This window comes from Salvelinus fontinalis, chromosome 10 (genome assembly GCF_029448725.1).
Source record: "Salvelinus fontinalis isolate EN_2023a chromosome 10, ASM2944872v1, whole genome shotgun sequence".
NCBI lineage: Eukaryota > Metazoa > Chordata > Actinopteri > Salmoniformes > Salmonidae > Salvelinus > Salvelinus fontinalis.
This window is the reverse complement of record NC_074674.1, coordinates 27870130-27889383: the sequence shown is the minus strand read 5'-3', so window position 1 is coordinate 27889383 and position 19254 is coordinate 27870130. Positions and strand designations below refer to the sequence as shown.

The window sequence follows — 19254 nt, the reverse complement described above, 5'->3', positions numbered from 1 at the left end:
TTAATATGGAGTTGGTCCCCCTTTGCTGCTATAACAGCCTCCACTCTTCTGGGAAGGCTTTCCACAAGAAAGATGTTGGAACATTGCTTTGGGGACTTGCTTCCATTCAACCACAATCATTAGTGAGGTCAGGCACTGATGTTGGGCGACGAGGCCTGGCTTGCAGTCGGCGTTCCAATTCAACCTATAGGTGTTCGATGGAGTTGAGGTCAGGGCTCTGTACAAGCCAGTCAAGTTCTTCTACACCGATCTCGACAAGCCATTTCTGTATGGACCGCGCTTTGTGCAGGGGGGCCTTGTCATGCTGAAACAGGAAAGGTCCTTCCCCAAACTGTTGCCACAAAGTTGGAAGCACAGAATAGTCTAGAATGTCATGCTGTAGTGCTAAGATTTTCTTTCACTGGAACCAATGAGCCTAGCCCGAACCATGAAAAACAGCCCCAGACCATTATCCCCCCCCCCCCCCAAACTTAACAGTTGGCAATAAGCATTCGGGAAGGTAGCGTTCTCTTGGCATCCGCCAAACCCAGATTAGTCCGTCAGACTGCCAGATGGTGAAGCGTGATTCATCACTCCAGAGAACGTGTTTCTACTTCTCCAGAGTCCAATGGTGGCAAGCTTTACACCACTCCAGCCGTCGCTTGGCATTGCGCATTGTGATATTAGGCTTGTGTGAGGCTGCTCGGCCATGGAAACCCATTTCGCTAAGCTCCTGATGAACAGTTCTTGTGCTGACGTTGCTTCCACAGGCAGTTTGGAACTCGGTAGTGAGTGTTGCAACAGAGGACAGACAATTTGTACGCGCTTCAGCACTCTGCGGTCCTGTTCTCTAAGCTTGTGTGTCCTGCCACAGTGCGGCTGAGCCATTGTTGCTCCTAGACGTTTCCACTTCACAATAACAGCACTTATAGTTCACCGGGGCAGCTCTAGCAGGGCAGAAATTTGACAAACTGACTTGTTGGAAAGGTGGCATCCTATAACGGTTCAAGTTGAAAGTCACTGAGCTCTTCAGTACAGGCCATTCTACTGCCAATGTTTGTCTATGGAGATTGCGTTGCGCTAAACATTTTATTTAACATTTTATCTATCTAGGCAAGTCGGTTAAGAACAAATTCTTATTTACAATGACGGCCTACCCCGGCCAAACCCCAACCCGGACGACGCTGGGCCAATTGTGCGCCGCTCTATGGGACTCCCAATCTCAGCCAGTTGTGATACAGCCTGGAATCAAACCAGGGTCTGCTGTGACACCTACAGCACTGAGATGCGCCACTCGGGAGCCCTGTCAGCAACTGGTGTGGCTGAAATAGCCGAATCCACTAATTTGAAGGGGTGTCCACATACTTGTGTGTGTGTTTTCAAATTTTGTGCACATTTGTTTACACTGTGTTTACATCACTTTGCCAAGATAATCCATCCACTTGACAGTTGTGGCATAAATAAGACGATTAAACAGCATGGGCCTCCCGGATGGGGCAGTGGTCAAAGGCACTGCACTGCATCGCAGAGCCCAGGCTCTGCCGCAGCCAGACGCGACCGGGAGGTCCATGGAGCGACGCACAATTTGCACAGCATCGTCCGGGTTAGGGAGGGTTTGGCCGGCAGGGATATCCTTGTCTCATCGCGCACTAGCGACTCCTGTGGCGGGCCGGGCGCAGTGCACGCTGACCAGGTTTGCCAGGTGTACAGTGTTTCCTCCGACACATTGGTGTGGCTGGCTTCCGGATTGGATGTGCGTTGTGTCAAGAAGCAGTGCGGCTAGGTTGGGTTGTGTTTCGGAGGACGCATGGCTCTCGACCTTCGCCTCTCCCGAGTCCGTACGGGAGTTGCAGTGATGAGACAAGACTGTAACTACTACCAATTAGATGCCACAAAATTGGGGAGAAAAAAAGGGGTAAAAAAACAGCATGATCATTACACAGGTGCACCTTATGCTGGGGACAATAAAAGGCCACTCTAAAACATGCACGTTTGTCACACAACACAATGCCATAGATGTCTCAAGTTGAGGGAGCAGTGCAATTGGCATGCTGTGACTGCAGGAATGTCCACCAGAGCTGTTGCCAGATAATTTAATGTCAATCTTTCTACCATAAGAGATTTGTTTTAGAGAATTGGGCAGTATGTCCAACCAGCTTCAAAACTGTATGGCGTCATGTGGGCGAGCGGTTTGCTGATGTCAACGTTGTGAGCAGAGAACCCCACCGTCACAAGGGGGCAATGGTATGGACAGGCATATCCACGGACAACAAGGTCCTGAGGTACATTGTCGTGCCATTCATCTGCCGTCATCACCTCATGTTTCAGCATGATAATGCACGGCCCAATGTCACAAGGATCTGTGCACAATTCTTGGAAGCTGAAAATGCCCAACTTCTTCCATGGTCTGCATATTCACCAGACATGTCACCCATTGAGCATGTTTGGGATGCTCTGGATTGACGTATGACGGCGTGTTCCAGTTCCCGCCAATATCCAGCAACTTCGCACCGCTATTGAAGAGGAGTGGGACAACATTCCACAGGCCACAATCATCAAGCCTGATCAATTCTCTATGCGAAGGAAATGTGTGGCGCTGCATGAGGCAAATGGTGGTCTCACTTTTATGGACTTGTTTTCTGATCCACGCCTTTTTTTTAAGGTATCTGTATTCCCGCTTGTGTGAAATCTATAGATTAGGGCCTATTTCAATTGACCGATTCTTTGTATGTATGTATGTAGTGAAATTGTTGCAGAAAGTGTTCACACCCCTTGACAAAAAAAATAAATACGAAGTGGGATAAAAAAAAATCCCAACTGTACCTCGTCCACTGAGTAACATTCACTGTCTTCGTGGTAACAGACTCCAGTGTACACTGCCTGTGAAAAGTTTTAGAACACCTACTCATTCAAGGGTTTTTCTTTTTACTATTTTCTACATTGTAGAATAATAGTGAAGACATCAACACTGTGAAATAGCATATGGAATCATCTAGTAACCAAAAAGCGTTAAACAAATCAAAATAAATGTTATATTTGAGATTCTTCGAATAGCCACCCTTTGCCTTGATGACAGCTTTGCACACTCAGCTTCACCTGGAATGCTTTTCCAACAGTCTTGAAGGAGTTCCCACATGCTGAGCACTTGTTGGCTGCTTTTCCTTCAATCTCCGGTCCAAGTCATCCCAAACCATCTCAATTTGGTTGAGGTCGGGTGTGATTGTGGAGGCCAGGTCATCTGATGCAACACTCCATCACTCTCCTTCTTGGTCAAATAGCCCTCACACCACCTAGAGGTGTGTTGGGTCATTGTCTTGTTGAAAAACAAATGTTAGTCCCAATTAGCCCAAACCAGATGGGATGGCGTATCGAATGCAGAATGCTGCGGAAGCCGTGCTGGTTAAGTGTGCCTTGAATTCTGAATAAATCACAGATGGTGTGAGGATGATTTGCTGGTGACACTATAACACCTCTTCCTCCATGCTTTACGGTGGGAATTACACGTGGAGATCATCCGTTCACCCACACCACGTCTCACAAAGACACGGCGGTTGGAACCAAAAATCACCAATTTGGGCTCCAGACCAAAGGACAAACTTGCACCGGTCTAATGTGCATTGCTCGTGTTTCTTGGCATGAGCAAGTCTCTTCTTTATTATTAGTGTCCTTTAGTAGTGATATTGTTTTTGCAGCAATTTGACCATGAAGGCCTGATTCACACAGTCTCCTCTGAACAGTTGATGTTGAGATGTGTCTGTTACTTGAACTCCGTGCAGCATTTATTTTGGCTGCAATTTCTGAGGCTGGTAACTCTAATGAACTTATCCTCTGCAGCAGCAGGTAACTCTGGGTCTTCTTTTCCTGTGGCGGTCCTCATGAGAGACAGTTTCATCATAGCGCTTGATGGTTTTTGCTATTGCACTTGAAGAAACGTTCAAAGTTCTTGACATTTTCCGGATTGAGTGACCTTCATGTCTTAAAGTAATGATGGACTGTTGTTTCTCTTTGCTTATTTGAGCAGTTCTTGCCATAATATGGACTATATGCACTATTTGGTAAAAGACCATCTTCTGTATACCCCCTACCTTGTCACAACACAACTGATTGGCTAAAATGCCATAAGAAGGAAAGAAATTCCACAATTTAACTTTTAAGAAGGTACACCTGTTAATTTAAATGCATTCCAGGTGACTACCTCATGAAGCTGGTTGAGAGAATGCCAAGAGTGTGCAAAGCTGTCAAGGCAAAGGGTGGCATTTTGAAGAATCTCAAATATAAAATATATTTTGATTTAACACTTTATTTGGTTACTACATGATTCCAAATGTGTTATTTCATAGTTTTGATGTGTTCACTATTATTCTACAATGTAGAAAATAGTAAAAATAAAAACCCTTGAATGAGTAGGTGTTTTAGAACATTTGGCCTTTAGGTTATTGTCCTGCTGAAATGTGAGTTTGTCTGTTGGAAAGCAGACTGAACCAGTTTTTCCTTTAGGATTTTGCCTGTGCTTAGCTTTTATTATGTTTATTTTTATCCTAAAGAAACTCACTAGTCCTTGCTGATGACAAGCATACCCATAACATGATGCAGCCACCACCATGCTTGATAATATGAAACTGTGGTACTCAGTGATGTGTTGTGCTGGATTTTCCCCAAACATAACGGTTTTTATACAAAACAAAAAGTACATTTATTTGCCACATTTTTATGCAGTTTTACTTTAGTGCCTTGTTGCAAACAGGAGCAATTTTTTTGAATATTTTTTTGTATTCTTCCTTTTCCTTCCTTCCTTTTCACTCTGTCAATTAAGTTCGTATTGTAGAAAACAGCTATGTTGTTCATCCATCCTCAGTTTTCTCCTATCACAGCCATTAAACTCTAACTGTTTTTAAAGTCATCATTGGCCTCATGGCGAAATCCCGGAATGGTTTCCTTCCTCAACAGCAACTGAGTTAGGAAGGATGCCTGTATCTTTGTTGTGACTGGGTGTATTGATACAGCATCCAAAATGTAGTTAATAACTTCACCATGCTCAAAGGGATATTCAATGCATGTTTTTCTTTTACCCATCTACAAATAGGTGCCCTTTGTGAGACATTGAAAAACCTCCCTGTTCTTTGTGGTTGAATCTGTTTGAAATTCACTGCTCGACTGAGGGACCTTACAATTATATGTATGTGTGGGGTACAGAGACGAGGTAGTCATTCAAAAATCATGTTACTCACTATTAGGGAGTCCATGCGAGTTGTTAAGCACATCTTTACTCCTGAACTTATTTAGGCTTGCCATAAAAGGGGTTGAATACTTATTGACCCAAGACATTTCAGCTTTTGATTTGTAAACATTGCTAAAAACGTAATTCAACTTTGACATTATGGGGTATTGTGTGTAGGCCAGTGGCACAAATGTCAATTTAATCCATTTTAAATCCAGGTTGTAACAACAAAATGTGGAAAAAGTCAAGGGGTGTGAATACTTTCTGTAGGCTCTGTGTACACATTTTTACTCCCGTCTTATATTCACCTTAGCTTTGACAATGTAATTAAGTAGTGGATGATTCATCTTGAGACTCCTATTTCTGCATTTCATTCCTCTTAATTGGGGCTGGGCACAGTAGCTCACTTTTGTCATTCATTTGACATCTCTCACCCGTACACTCATTCTCTGTCTTTGACTGTATCTAAGAGACAACTCACACTGCAGCAAACAAACACTTTGTAATATCTCCATCTTCCCTCCCTCTCTCTGTCTGACTCACTTCAGCTTCATAACACTGTAATCCCTCTGAGAGACACCTTATTCTCTGCCCAACAGGTATGCACACAAACATGGACCGACCGAGACACACAGCTACAAAGGGCAAAAAGTGTAGGAGTGACTCACACTCTTGAGTAGGGTTGTCACAATACCAGTATCGCAATCCTACGATACCTGATTTTCCTTAGAAAAAAGGAAAACACAAAGCAGACTAAACTCTTTTGGTCTTTTAAAAAAAATGTACTTTATGTAAAATATTGTGTGCTGTAGCTTGAAAAATAAACTTGATTCTGGGTGACAACATAAAGCTGCGTGCGTGTTTCCAACATTAGGACTGTTTTTCTCACAAATGCCCGCCGTCCAGTCTTCAGTCAGCTGTTCGTTCCACAATTTAAAAAATAAATAACATGTTTAAACGGTTATGATGAAAATAAAGTAACCATCACTGTCTTCATCCATAATTGTAATTTACATGATTTATACAGTAATTCTACCAGCCCTAAGATTTTCTAATGCTTGTTTGAGTTCAGAAACAAATTATTCCTGCTGCTATTTTATATTCAGTTTAGTAGAGCTGGTTTCCCTTTTTGAGGCTTGTTCAAAATTGGAATTGAAATGAACATTTTTAGGTGGGTGATTTAGTGGAGTAACTCCAATCCACGCTCAATCTCCTCTTTCCTTATGTGACAATGTATGTGCGTGGCTGCCTGGGTCCTCGAGTGTAGTAGGATTCTAATAGCAACTGCCTGGCAGGAGATTAGCTTTAATCAGGCATCTGGTCAGTCTGTCCCACACCTCAATGAGAGGCATTAACAAGGCAATCCCTCCCTCCCTCCCTCTCCTATCACAACACACACCCACACAAACCTGTACTTACTGCTGCTGTAGCTCCTTCCCAACTTCCACAGCAGCGCTCCCCTCCAATTTGCTGCCAGACTGGAGGAACTCGACCAGACTCTACCCTCGCTTGTGTGTGTTGGTGCGCGTCTGTCAGTGAGCAACATGTTTCTCTATACCCTCAACCAAACTAGGACAGAGCATGTTTGGGTGGCCTGTAAAATTTCAATTCTGTCTCGATTCCCATCTCGCCTATTTGCCAAGGCACATTCATACAGACAACCCACGCTCTCCCTCTGTTGCTTTTTCTCTCCCTCTCTTGCTTTGTTACTCTTTCTCACTTGTTCTCGTTCTCTCCCGCACAAAGATTTGCAAACAAAGAAACATGATATTCAACACAACACAATTATACACTCTCACTACTCTCTTGAGGGGAAAAAATCATGAACAACCAACACCAAACATACTCAAATTGGCCATTTCTCTTCCGCTGAGTCATTTCTTGGTCATTGTCCCATTATTGGAGAGCAAGAGTGCTCAAACAATCCGGTTCTGTGGTCTCCGTCCTGCTGAAGTGTGCATTGGTGAATGGGAAAAGTCTGGGGCCTGAATTGGCCCTCTGTTGGCCTGTCTCAGTGCCCAGAGAGGAGGAGGGCAATCGCTTCTGCTTCAATAATACAGGCCTTCATAGCCACGGGTGGGCAGAGCGAGAGAGAGAGGGGGGCAGCTTTGAAGTCTCAGCCCAGATCTACACAGAGAGGAAGCTAACCCAGCGGCTAGTCTGATTTTATTGATACACTCCTCTGGCATGGAGACTCCTAAAGCAGGACATTAATCTCACAAATGCTTTGGTGAGATTAAGTTGAGCAGGAACCTTGGGTGAGATGGAGGGTTTTAGACAGAGCTGATGGTGTTTTTGGAGCTAGAGATCCAGTGATATGGTTTTAGACTCCAAAGGAATGGATTTATGTGCCCCGAAATAATAGTATTTGTGCACCTCATTTGGTCGCTGTCACTGATAGGCCACAGCTGTCATTTTGGATCAGCCATGGCCATTTTAGGCCAAACACACAGCAACTGTATGATAGGATCACAGAATTAAAAAAGTGTTTTTGGCTTGGCCCGTATACTTTTAATGCTGGGGTATTTTGAAATACCCGTGGGATGGTTTTCAATAGTTTTGGTTGGGGCCTCCCTAAAGATCAGGGGCCCCTGCCTCGCTGGGGTATGGGAAGAAATAGTGCCCCTTGTGTGCACTGACCTTTTTTTCTTTTTTTATTATTCAAAAACATAAAATACTGTGCCATCATCAATGTGAAAAATATTGTGATATAATATTTCGGCCTTATCGCTCATCCCTATAAAACCAGTTTTGAATCACAGTACATATAGAATTGTGAGAATCGCAATACATATCATGTCTGCACCTAAGTATCGTGAGGGCCCTGGCAATTCCCAGCCTTATTTTCTAGGTATATATCTACAGTATGACTAACAATACATTTTACAAATCTTTCTCTTCTTAGTCATACACTGACACATCCAGAAGAGTGTACCGCCAACTACATCGAGTCACTATCAGTCAATACTTTTTTTAAATGTCCATTCTTTAAAGATGACCTTTAAAAATTACTATTTTACCCAACCTCTGCCAAGGTGTCTCTGTTAATGTATTTTTTGGTATTAAAAAATATGGATTCCAACTCTCACTGACCACTCTAACAATCAGGACAAGTACAGGTACACAGTAAGCATTCCTGTATGTGAACAGGTTATGTATTTTGTAAAATAGCAGAAAACAAATCATTCAGTCAACATTGATACCGGTTATAGATTGTCTATTAATGCAGCTGCCACTGTATTGAAGCTATTGGACACAGTTTATCGTAGCTTTTTTACGGGCGATAGGTTCGGTATACATAACGGAATTCTGTACCAGAAAGAAGGCTGGCCCTACCTTGAAGTCTCGTAGATCAATGCATTGCACTCTTTTGGTTTATAAAGCCGTCTTGCATAAACCTGCCATACCTTACTTCGTTTTTAATCTACAGACGTACGAGCTACCAGACCCGGTCTCTTCGATCTCTTGAGTTAGATAAATCAGCTTTTCTTTTTTTTTTGCACCTTACTTGTGGAATAATCACAAACTCTGATTTGGTGCCTCTAAGGCAATTCAGATGGCTCATTGAGGACCTTTTTTTCTTTACTGAGGAATGTGTTTTGTTTTCTATGATTTGTATTTTGAATCTCTGTTTTACTTTTCATAATGTAAAACAGTGCTTTTTCGTATCTGTAAAAGAGACCTCAGCATGACTCCCTGTCAAAGTACAGGTTAAATAACATTAAGTATGGAGTGGTAGTACACGTTTGAAGTCACTAGTTTTTATAAAGAACTAAGCATATCAGTACCCAAAGAAGGGTTTGCAGTTACACATGACAAGCGTAGGTACAAGGTACGTATTAAATAAGTAAAAATGTTAAAAGTATCCACTGATAGTGACTCGATGTAGTTGGTGGTACACTTTTCTGGACGTGTCACAACTTAACTCTGCTAGCTAGCCCTTTCCTAACGCTGCACAATTAATCAAATTCACATCAATATCCATATCGCACGCAATATTTTGAAACACATCTCAGCAGCGTGTAATGTCCATTTTTTTCTAGTATTTTTTTCTTCTCCAAGCCCCACCCACTCAAGCAGCGCAGTTACTACTTACTCCTCGCTGTTAGATTCACTATAGGTTTGCATGTTGTTCTGTTAGGTCAAATGTGGTCAACTGATTGTTCCAATAAGACAATGCTGCATTCCACGTTGCTTGTTAAGACAAGTCATTCTATTTCTGTGATTCCAACAGTTCACCCAAGTGTTTTGCTCGATATTGCACGTCAAATCGCAATCGCAATGTTTTTCCCATATTCAGCTGCCCTAGGCTTTCCCTCCACTCAAAGCACGTTTTTTAATGTTTAGCTGAATGCACCACAAGTAAATATTTTTAAAGCACTTCCCAAATTAGTGATGACCTCTAAGGCAATAAGAATCAAATGATTGTGTTTCATCAAATGACAAGTTTGAGAAAGCATTGCGTTATTTGAATGGATGAGGTATAGCCTATTCTCATTTTGATTCGACTAAATTATAATACTGATCAAAAGGAAGCCATTTTAGAACAGAGTTTAATCCATCTTGTAAATTCTGTCTGTAGAGGAGAAAAGTTTAAATCACTTGTGGTTGCATTGACGCAATGCTTAGCCAATGTGCATTTTAGATTTCCCTGTCTAGCCCCTATATCCATAAGTCTAGCAGGCCAGACTGGAGCTGGGGTAGGGGCTAGAGAACGGTAAGGGCTGGGCTATGTGATGGAGATTAGGGGTGATTTAGAGCAGTGCCTACTGAAGGGGATGGGGGAGAGGGGTACATCAGATCCTCAGCACTGATATCAGCTGACTCCTGGGAGACGCAGCAGTACACTGTGTGCACTGTCTGCATTGTATGCTTAATTGTCACAGCTTATTGGACGTTGAAGTTAAACATTCTTTTGAGCTTCTTTAATTAAGCCTTAAGACCATTGTTTGCCATTGTGAAGTTGACAGTCGTGTTCCGCAACATATCGCAACAGTCTCACCCCACGGTGGCATGTTTGTAGAACGCTGGAGTGTTGCCAAATGGAGATGTTTTACGAGCTCTCCAGCCATCAATCACAATGCCAGCAGCCCCTGCAAGGCTGCCACCTGCCCTGTGATATGGTACTAGAGACAGAAACTGGGAAATTAAACTCACAGGTCAAGAACAGATTATCATAAATTACATGTGCCTTTTTAAGGTAATCCCAATCAATAAAGATATTGTGCTTGGGTTCAGTTTGGTTCATGTACACATACATACATATAAAGCTGGTGTTGAAATCCATACAATCAAAGTAGGCCAGCCTGATTTTAATGATTAGTAATAAGGAAACAAAATGCTTTAATGTTTTGTGGTCATAAAATGATTCTGTCATCATAGGCGGGTAAAGTTAAGTATGCACAATAAACTGGTGGTACTGTCATACTGAATTATACTGTAGTGCTGATGAAGAAATGCTTCTTGTGGCAAGCTAAGGGAAATCCCAAGCATCGAGTTAGCCTAATGATGTCAGGCTTTGTACATTTAATTAAACTGAAGCAGACATTTTCCCTCTGGTGCACTTACTAATTAAAAGTGCTGAAATGACCTGATATTCAATTCATAGCACTAAATCCAAAAGAAAACAACAGTCCTAGCATTTAACCACAGAGTCTTATGTTTGAATGTTTAAAAACTGAGTCACTTCTCCTCCGTTCCCCCTCTTTCAGCTGAATATCTCGTTCAACGAGTCAAGCATCCAAAGCACCTATGAGTACCCCTCCGAGAGCAGCGTATGGGACAGCGAAGAGGAGGATGAGGAGGACGTGAAGGGAGAAGAGGAAGATAAGCCCAGCATGGTGGGCCGTATCCACATCCCTCGTCCAAGCTTCACCGGTTCCCCATCTCACACAAGCAACAGCACTGGTGAGAGAACTAGAGGGAATGGGGGAGGGGGAAAGGAAAGCAGGAAATGGATATCATGAGAGGAAGAGAGGGGGGGATGGAATCGGAAGAGTGAAAAGGATAAATGGTTAGAGGAAAATGAATCGAACAGACTAAACGAAACCTATTCTCATGGTAAGGAGGGTAAGATAAGGAAAGGGTGAGAAATTAATTCCGTCCAATTTATTAGTAATCTGGAAATGGCTGAATGGTGCTGAACTGTTCATGGTTATAATGTAGCATGGGAGACACCTACTGGTCAGAGTTAGCTTTACATCCAAACACATAGGAACTCTCCTTTTATTTGTTTTTTATTTAACCTTTTATAGTCAAGTCAGTTAAGAACAAATTCTTATTTACCATGCCAAACCCTAACTCGGACGATGCTAGCCAATTGGGACTCCCGATCACGGCCGGTTGTGATAGCCTAGAATCGAACCAGGGTCTGTAGTGACACCTCTAGCACTTAGATGCAGTGCCTTAGACCGCTGCACCACTCAGGAGCAGTCAATTCAGCAGGCAAGAGCAATCTTTTAGTGGGATGTAACTGAACAAGTTGTTTATCTGCTCTCCCACAAAATTGATCAACAGTAGCCATGCAGTATGTCTCTACATTAGTTATTCATTACACAGCTTATTGCCACAGCTTATTGCCAATCTTTAACTAATCCGTACATGAGCGCATGGTTATGTTCTTGCAAGAATTCATGCAGAATTAGTAATCCCATTGTGCTACAGATTTACATTGGGCTTTTCCCCGTTTCCTATGTCTTCAGATCTGTCCAGTTACATTCCCAAGCACACTGTGGATTTTAACACCTGGCAGGAACATAAGCTTGATGACCCTGTTTACCAGGGGGCCACCAATTCCCAGCACGCACAGATGTCAGAGGAAGTTATGGTAAGGCTTCTTTTTAAAGTATATGAAGTGACGCATTCATTCATCAACCTTAACTTGTACAGGGATACTTGTACACTATAAGAATGACCTAACAGCACATGATTTACAAAGGTAGCTATATTTTTTCCCCCACCCTTTCCCTGCTCTTCATTCCCTATCTATCTCTCAGCTCACCCCAGCAGATAGCTCCTCTCTGTCAGACTTCAACAGTGAACCTGCGCTGTACTTCTGATTTGCCTGGACCAAACAGGACTGACCACTGCCCTCCAGAACCAGCAGCCGGAACCACAACCCCCACCTGGGACCAGTGAGACTTAGCAGAACTGGACATCAAATCGCACTTCAAAGCACTCCTCTTTTTCAAATTTAGTTTGACACCCAGACATCAATCAACCACCATTCAAGCAGCTGGACTGTCCTCACCTTACCTGTACAGTTGATCTGTGTTTCCCCTCAACCTACTTTCATTGACTGCCATTGAGCAGTGAAGTCTGAACCGGATCTGACAGACTGTATTTGATTGTCAAAATAAATCAAGAGTTTAAGATAAACATGCATTATAATGCAGTTTCCCAGGCTTACGGTCTCCAGAAGAAGCCAATCTGTCTGCCTCAATGTCTCTATCTCTAAGGCTATGTTTTACGGGAAGCCCAATCCTTATTTTTTTTCTCCATTAATTAGTCTTTTGAACAATCACATCAGATCGTTTTATATCAGATCTTTTTCAGAGCTGATCTGATTAGTCGAAAGACTAATTTTAGTGAAAAAAAGATCATAATTGGGCAGCCTGTCTAAACGCAGCCTTTGTGTCTCCCATCGATAATGTCATATTATACATAATGTGCTTATGGTCTCCATGTGTCCTTCTGAAGGGGATGTATGTAGTGGTGGAGAACACCTTGTGAAGGTAAGTGACCAAATTCCTTCCAAACAAGGAAGCCATCAGTGCCCGTCCGTATCATGGTGAAGAAGACTCAGCGTTATCGTGTCCTGGAGTGCCAGGACGTAGGCCGAGGACTCCACACTCCGTAGGGGATGGCAGACAAATAAAAAACTGAAGACGTAAATAGTGAAAGGGTGCCACAAGCCTAGTTTATTGTTGTTTTGTACCTGCATGTTCTGATTTCTATTGACTTGGTTCCTCGTACTGTATGTTTTTTTCTGTATGCTTTTAGTTTTGTATGTTTCCTTACAACAATGCTGTGTTGGAGACTTTGCCTGAAGAGTCCAGGAGCAAGCAAACTTCAACACTTCCCCCTTTAAGATTATGCAAAGCTCTGTAGACCTGCTCAATTTAATGTTTTATCATCAAAGATCTGAGATGTACTGCTTATAAGATTGCCTTGGCAGAAAATTTGATACTATGAATATCTTCTGCGAGAAGCTTTGTGTCAAAAGCATAGAGTATAAATGCCTTGGTGTTAGACTCACTGTCTACAATGTTATTAGAACAATTTCCCCTTTTCAGTGTTAATGTTTGAACACCAAGTGTGAAAGATAAAAATGTCCAACATAAACCACGAATAGCAAATATTGAGAGAAACCATTCGCCAGCACGTTGGTGTGTGAAGGCTTGAGTTATCCTCTTAATGTTGAAGTTTGCATGCCAGAGACTCGTTCATGTATAGTATATGGATCAAATAGCTGGTATAGAAGGGAAGGGTGCGTCCTCATGGCTGTGTGTGTTTCCTTCACATTGACCATTGAATATCTTTTGACCTTTACAGCCTGACCTCATAAACCTTCACGTTCCATAGAGCGTGAGCTGGTCCATTTTAGTAATGAAGACGACATTGATTCTGAAACTAATGATTGTGTGTGTATTTAAGACCTGTGGTGAAAGATTAAGAAGTAAAAAGCTTCTTTTTTTTTTAAAGGTTGCTCCCATGTCTTTGAAATAATTTTTACTTAAAATGCCAATTGACTGAAGTGTTCCATCTATTGCTGTGGTGGCCACCACTCGCATTCTCATAATTTTCCAATGTTCTCCTTTGGCCAGTATTGATGTCGTTTCTATAATCTATAATGATGTTTTCATAAGAATAATTTATTACTTGCATCTCTTAGGGATTTTTCTTATTCATATCTTCAATCAAAAGAACTGGTTTAGATTGAACAGACATAAAAGCACTGCGCTATTGGGAGGCTACATTTTTCTGTATACTGTATCATGATTAGACAGACTTATGTTTTATGTCAAGGTTGTATTTTCATTTGCACTGTCATGTATTAGCTTTGTTTTGCACCTCAGAAGAAATACAGTGAAGGTGAAAGAGGTGCTTATCAATCCATATATGTATCATCTCCTCAGATAGAAATAGGGGAATATGAAGAATGCACTGCCCAATAATGCCATGATCTCTTAAAATGTTTGCCACAACCTTGAAACGTTATTGGAAGACGAGAGAATGATCCCTGGTTAGTGTCTACTGTTAGTCCTTCGATCAATCTCACACAGCATACAGAGCACGCATGCCATTCATCTGTGCTAACTGCTGCCTTTGAGGACCAAATCCCTAAGGAGGCCGACAGCTTTTCCTGGGAATCATGCGCTTGTAATGTTGGCTTTCATCAAAGCGGAGGCCCAAAAGCCAGGGCTTTATCATTGGATGTTCCAGTGGTCATACTGTATGTGACACAAGCAAGACTGAGGTGGCTATTATCGTGATGAAGACTGATTCACTTGAAAGATTGATATTGTCCTATTTGTCTGGTCCTGTTGAGAAGAAACAGTACTTGTCTGTCATACTGTAGCTAGAAGCCCCATCTCATCTTGTTTTTCTCTTCCTCTGTCTAAATCTCCAGCATCAAAAGAGATGTGCTTACTGTAAAATGTGTACTTGTTAACGCTTTGGGCAAAAAAAGATGTCAGAACTGTACAAATAAAAGCTCAATAAATAGATGAAGCCTTGAAGGACAGTGTGAATAGTCTGTTATCGTGTTTCTGATGACTCTTCATCCCTCATTTGAAGGCAGAATCTCCCAATTGCAAAACATTACCCTGCCAAAACTCATAAATGCATTGTTAAACCTGACCTAATAAACAACATTAACAAAGCGGACAAAAAGCTTCAGAAATCTCAGAATAGCTTTAATTTGTTGTGAAGGAGATTTACTAGTACTAGTGCTTCCACCTAAACCTGCATTGTGTTATATTTATCCTGTAATTACATATCAGTGTCAGACAGCATCTCACCGGGAGTGTGTGTGTGTTTGTCTCGTGTGCCGCTGTTATGTGAAGTTGGGGGGGGTGGACCAGTCTTGATACACACGGGAAACTGTTGAGTGTGAAAAACCCAGCAGTGCTGCAGTTCTTGACCAAACCAGTGAACCTGGCATCTACTACCATACCCCGTTCAAAGGCACTTAAATATTTTGTGTTGCAAATTCACCCTCTGAATGGCACACACACACAATCCGTGTCATAAATGTCTCAAGGCTTAAAGATCCTTCTTTAACCCGTCTCTTCCCCTTCATCTACACTGATTGAAGTGGATTTAACAAGTTACATTAATAAGGGATCATAGCTTTCACCTGGATTCACCTGGTCAGCTTATGTCATGGAAAGAGCAGGTGTTCTTAATGTTTTGTATACTCAGTGTATATTATACTGAACAAAAATGTAAACGCAACATGTAAAATGTCAGTCCCATGTTTCATGAGTTGAAATAAAAGATCCCAGATATGTTCCATACGCACAAAAAGCTTATTTCTCTCAAATGTTGTGCACAAATTTGTTTACTAATCCATCCACCTGACAGTTGTGGCATATCAAGAAGATGATTAAACAGCATTGCAAAGGTGAGGGACAATAAAAGGGCACTCCAAAATGTGCAGTTTTGTCAAACAACACCACAGATGTCTCAGGTTTTAAGGGAGCAATTGGCATGTTGCCTGCAGGAATGCCAGCCAGAGCTGTTGCCATATAATTTCTGCACAAACTGTCAGAAACCCGCTCAGGGAAGCTCATCTGTGTGCTCGTCAGCCTCACCAGGGTCTTGGCCTGACTGCAGTTCTGCATCGTAAACGACTTCAGTGGGCAAATGCTCACCTTCGATGGCAACTGGCACGCTGGAGAAAGGTACTCTTCACGGATGAATCTGGGTTTCAACTACCGGGCAGATGGCAGAGAGTGTGTATGGTGTTGTGTGTGCGCGAGCAGTTTGCTGATGTCAATGTTGTGAACAGAGTGATTCATGGTGGCGGTGGGGTTATGGTATGGGCAGGTATAAGCTACGGACAACAAACACAATTGCATTTCATTGTCAATTTGAATGCACAGAGAAACCGTGACGAGATCCTGAGGCCCATTGTTGTGCCATTCATCCACCGCCATCCCCTCATGTTTCAGCATGATAATGCACGGCCCCATGTCACAAGGATCTGTACACAATTCCTGGAAGATGAAAATGTCCCACTTCTTCTATGCCCTGCATAGTTACCAGACATGTCACCCATTGAGCATGTTTGGGATGCTCTGGATCGACGTGTACGACATTGTGTTCCAGTTCCCGCCAATATCCAGCAACTTCGCACAGCCATTGAAGAGGAGTGTGACAACATTCCACAATCAACAGCCTGATCAACTCTATGCGAAGGAGATGTGTCACGCTGCATAAAGCAAATGATGGTCACACCAGATACTGATTGGTTTTCTGATCCACGCCCCTACCTTTAAAAAAAAAAAAGATATCTGTGACCAACAGATGCATATCTGTATTTCCAGTCCATAGATTAGGGCCTAATGAATTTATTTAAATTGACTGATTTCCTTATATGAACTGTAACTCAGTAAAATCTTTGAAATGGTCGCATGTTGCATTTATATTTTTGTTCAGTGTACAAACAGTGCACATTTACAAGGGTAAGGGGAAATGCTGGTGTCTGGGTGAGAGGTAAGGTTTAGGGACGGTAGTCTGGACGTCAGTGGTCTTTCCTTCCGGGTTCAGTGGCTTTGCTGAGATTTCCTGCTTCCTTCTTTATTACACTCAGCAGTGTTTGACAGCTCTCCAGAATCTTAGAGAGAGTAAGACATGAATCAACATACGATTTACTGTATGAAATACCATAGACTGAGTCAAGTGGGATCGGGATACAGCTAGACAACCACTTAAATCAGACAATCTGCTGTGTAACAATTTGATTTGAAGAGTCTGACTCTGAGCACTCAGTGGTTTTTAATTAACAACACTTACGGGCGTTTGTTTGCTCTGCTATTATGCTCTTAGTAACACCAGGGGAGTTGGATATTAAGATAACACGTGGGATGTTTGCTGTCTGGAATTGCTGCAAATAATTCCATCCAGTGTTCTTTGAGAACAGAAGACATGGAGAATGTTATCTTACCCAGTACATTTACAGGTCCTTTTGCAGTCAAATTGATATGTACTGTAAAGTTCACATAATATTCTTTCATGGTTTTGTGAGACTAAAATAACACTGAAAAACATACTTTTTTTTCTCATGAAAAATAGAAACCCTAAACCCTGGCTGGTCCTGACCTTCATAAAGGCACCCTCGGTCTCGCCAATGGTGTGGTCAAAGTCAGCGCGGACGGAGAGTCGTCGGGCCAGGCTCTCGTTGACGCGACTTAGTTTCTCGGTGAGGACACGGATGTCGTGCTGCAGACGACCCTTCTCCTCCTGCTGGATCTGACGGTTCAGCTCATCCCTCTTAGAACACAGCTCCTCGATACCTGAGGTAAAAGAAACAACACGGGCTGTTAAGAGGTGGAATGTGGAAACAACCAAGGTACTCATGGAAACAACTTCTCGGTTTTTAGTGTTTGAGCTGTAGCCTAGATCAATTATTTATAATTATGAATGCTTACCATCAAATATAGCCTGGGCCTGCATTCCTAGTCCGAACATCATGAAAATTGTCGAAAATCTGGGTATTTCAAAGAGAAAACAACCAAGAGACCTATAGCCTATCCTCCTAAATACATGTCAGACTTGTTGTGCACAATGTAAAAGGGAGGCGGAGGTCTAAGCTGAGGTCCCACTCACTCAGCAGGCCCTTCCTACTGAATCAGCCCATTCCAGCCTATGATGGATGAAGGACGTGTGTGTGTGACAGAGAGACAATCATACAATAAATCAATCCCACTGCTAGAGGTCACGTCTAATTCAAACCACAGCTACTGACTAAGATCTCCTTCCCAGTTTAAGAGAGGCTCTATTCGCACCAACACTCCATCTAACCAGCTCCATAACACTAGCCTATATTTTCAAAGCCATTCATTATATGATTCATAACAACTGCTGACATGAAATATAGCAAAACTGTAAATAACTGGGATTGAGAATCAAGGGTACAATTGATCTCACAGACAATGTAAATAAAAAATAACAAAGAAGATCACTTGGGCTAAACTTAACAGGAGACATGTCTGCATGGTTAGATAATTTATCCTGGTTAATTTATCCAGTCATGTCAGACAGATAAATCTAATGGGCTTCTGATACATGGACTGATTGAAACACAGTTACTCAGAGTTGGAAGCATTTAAATTATACATAAGCAGAATGCCTTGTCTTGATTTAAACCCCAAGTGTCAGGGGAGGTGAAGGTGAAATATAGTCTGTGGATAATTCCCAAGGGTCTGCTGTAGCATAGAAGGGCTGTCGTGTCCACACACACACACACACACACACACACACACACACACACACACACACACACACACACACACACACACACACACACACACACACAACTTGGATGATACCAACATTCTTGAGTTATATCCCCTCCCACTAAACCAGGTGTTACCTAACTTCCTTGGCCCGCGACCACAATTTGGCTCCAACTTTCCGACATAAAAATCACTGACGTCATGATTTGACCTCGTTTTTTTCCGAGTTCCCAGTTGTTTTGAACGCGGCACCAGTTGTCCTGAAAGCACCAAATGTTTCTGATGCTCGTTTCAAAGTAACATTATCACGTGATTAATGACATCTGAAGCTTAATTTGATCATGTGATTTTTAAACCACTACGCTAATATGTGTAAACTTTTCAGTTAATAACATTTTGTGAGGGAAAATGTATCGTGTGAAGAGACAGCCTTAAATGTTCATCTTGACTTTCGTGTCATAAATAAACCTTGTTTTCTGCCTGTGCTTGGTAAAGATATGAGGGGGGGCGTCATGATGCCCTCCTTAGGACCATCTGGCAGAACGCCCAGAATATGTTATATAAATCAAGATAGGAGACGTGCCAGACACATGC

The 19254-nt window shown here is 42.3% G+C and overlaps 2 protein-coding genes across 2 annotated transcripts in view; one reads left to right on the top strand and one right to left on the bottom strand.

The window, feature by feature from the left end:
• LOC129863907 (taperin-like) overlaps window positions 1–14937 on the top strand; it is a 28372-nt gene extending 13435 nt beyond the window's left edge. Inside the window, exons 2-4 of the mRNA XM_055936311.1 lie at window positions 10909–11104; window positions 11899–12023; window positions 12193–14937. Coding sequence (XP_055792286.1) covers window positions 10909–11104; window positions 11899–12023; window positions 12193–12255 — 384 coding nt within the window. The 3' untranslated portion in view covers window positions 12256–14937. The remainder of the gene's footprint in view (window positions 1–10908; window positions 11105–11898; window positions 12024–12192) is intronic.
• Window positions 14938–15097: 160 nt separating this feature from the next.
• Window positions 15098–18412, bottom strand: LOC129863909 (microtubule nucleation factor SSNA1-like). The gene is made up of 2 exons (XM_055936315.1): window positions 17525–18412; window positions 15098–17039 (listed from the first exon to the last, which is right to left on the bottom strand). The coding sequence occupies exons 1-2, from the start codon at window positions 17780–17782 to the stop codon at window positions 16947–16949; spliced, it is 351 nt and encodes a 116-aa protein (XP_055792290.1). The 5' UTR covers window positions 17783–18412; the 3' UTR covers window positions 15098–16946.
• Window positions 18413–19254: the final 842 nt, after the last annotated feature.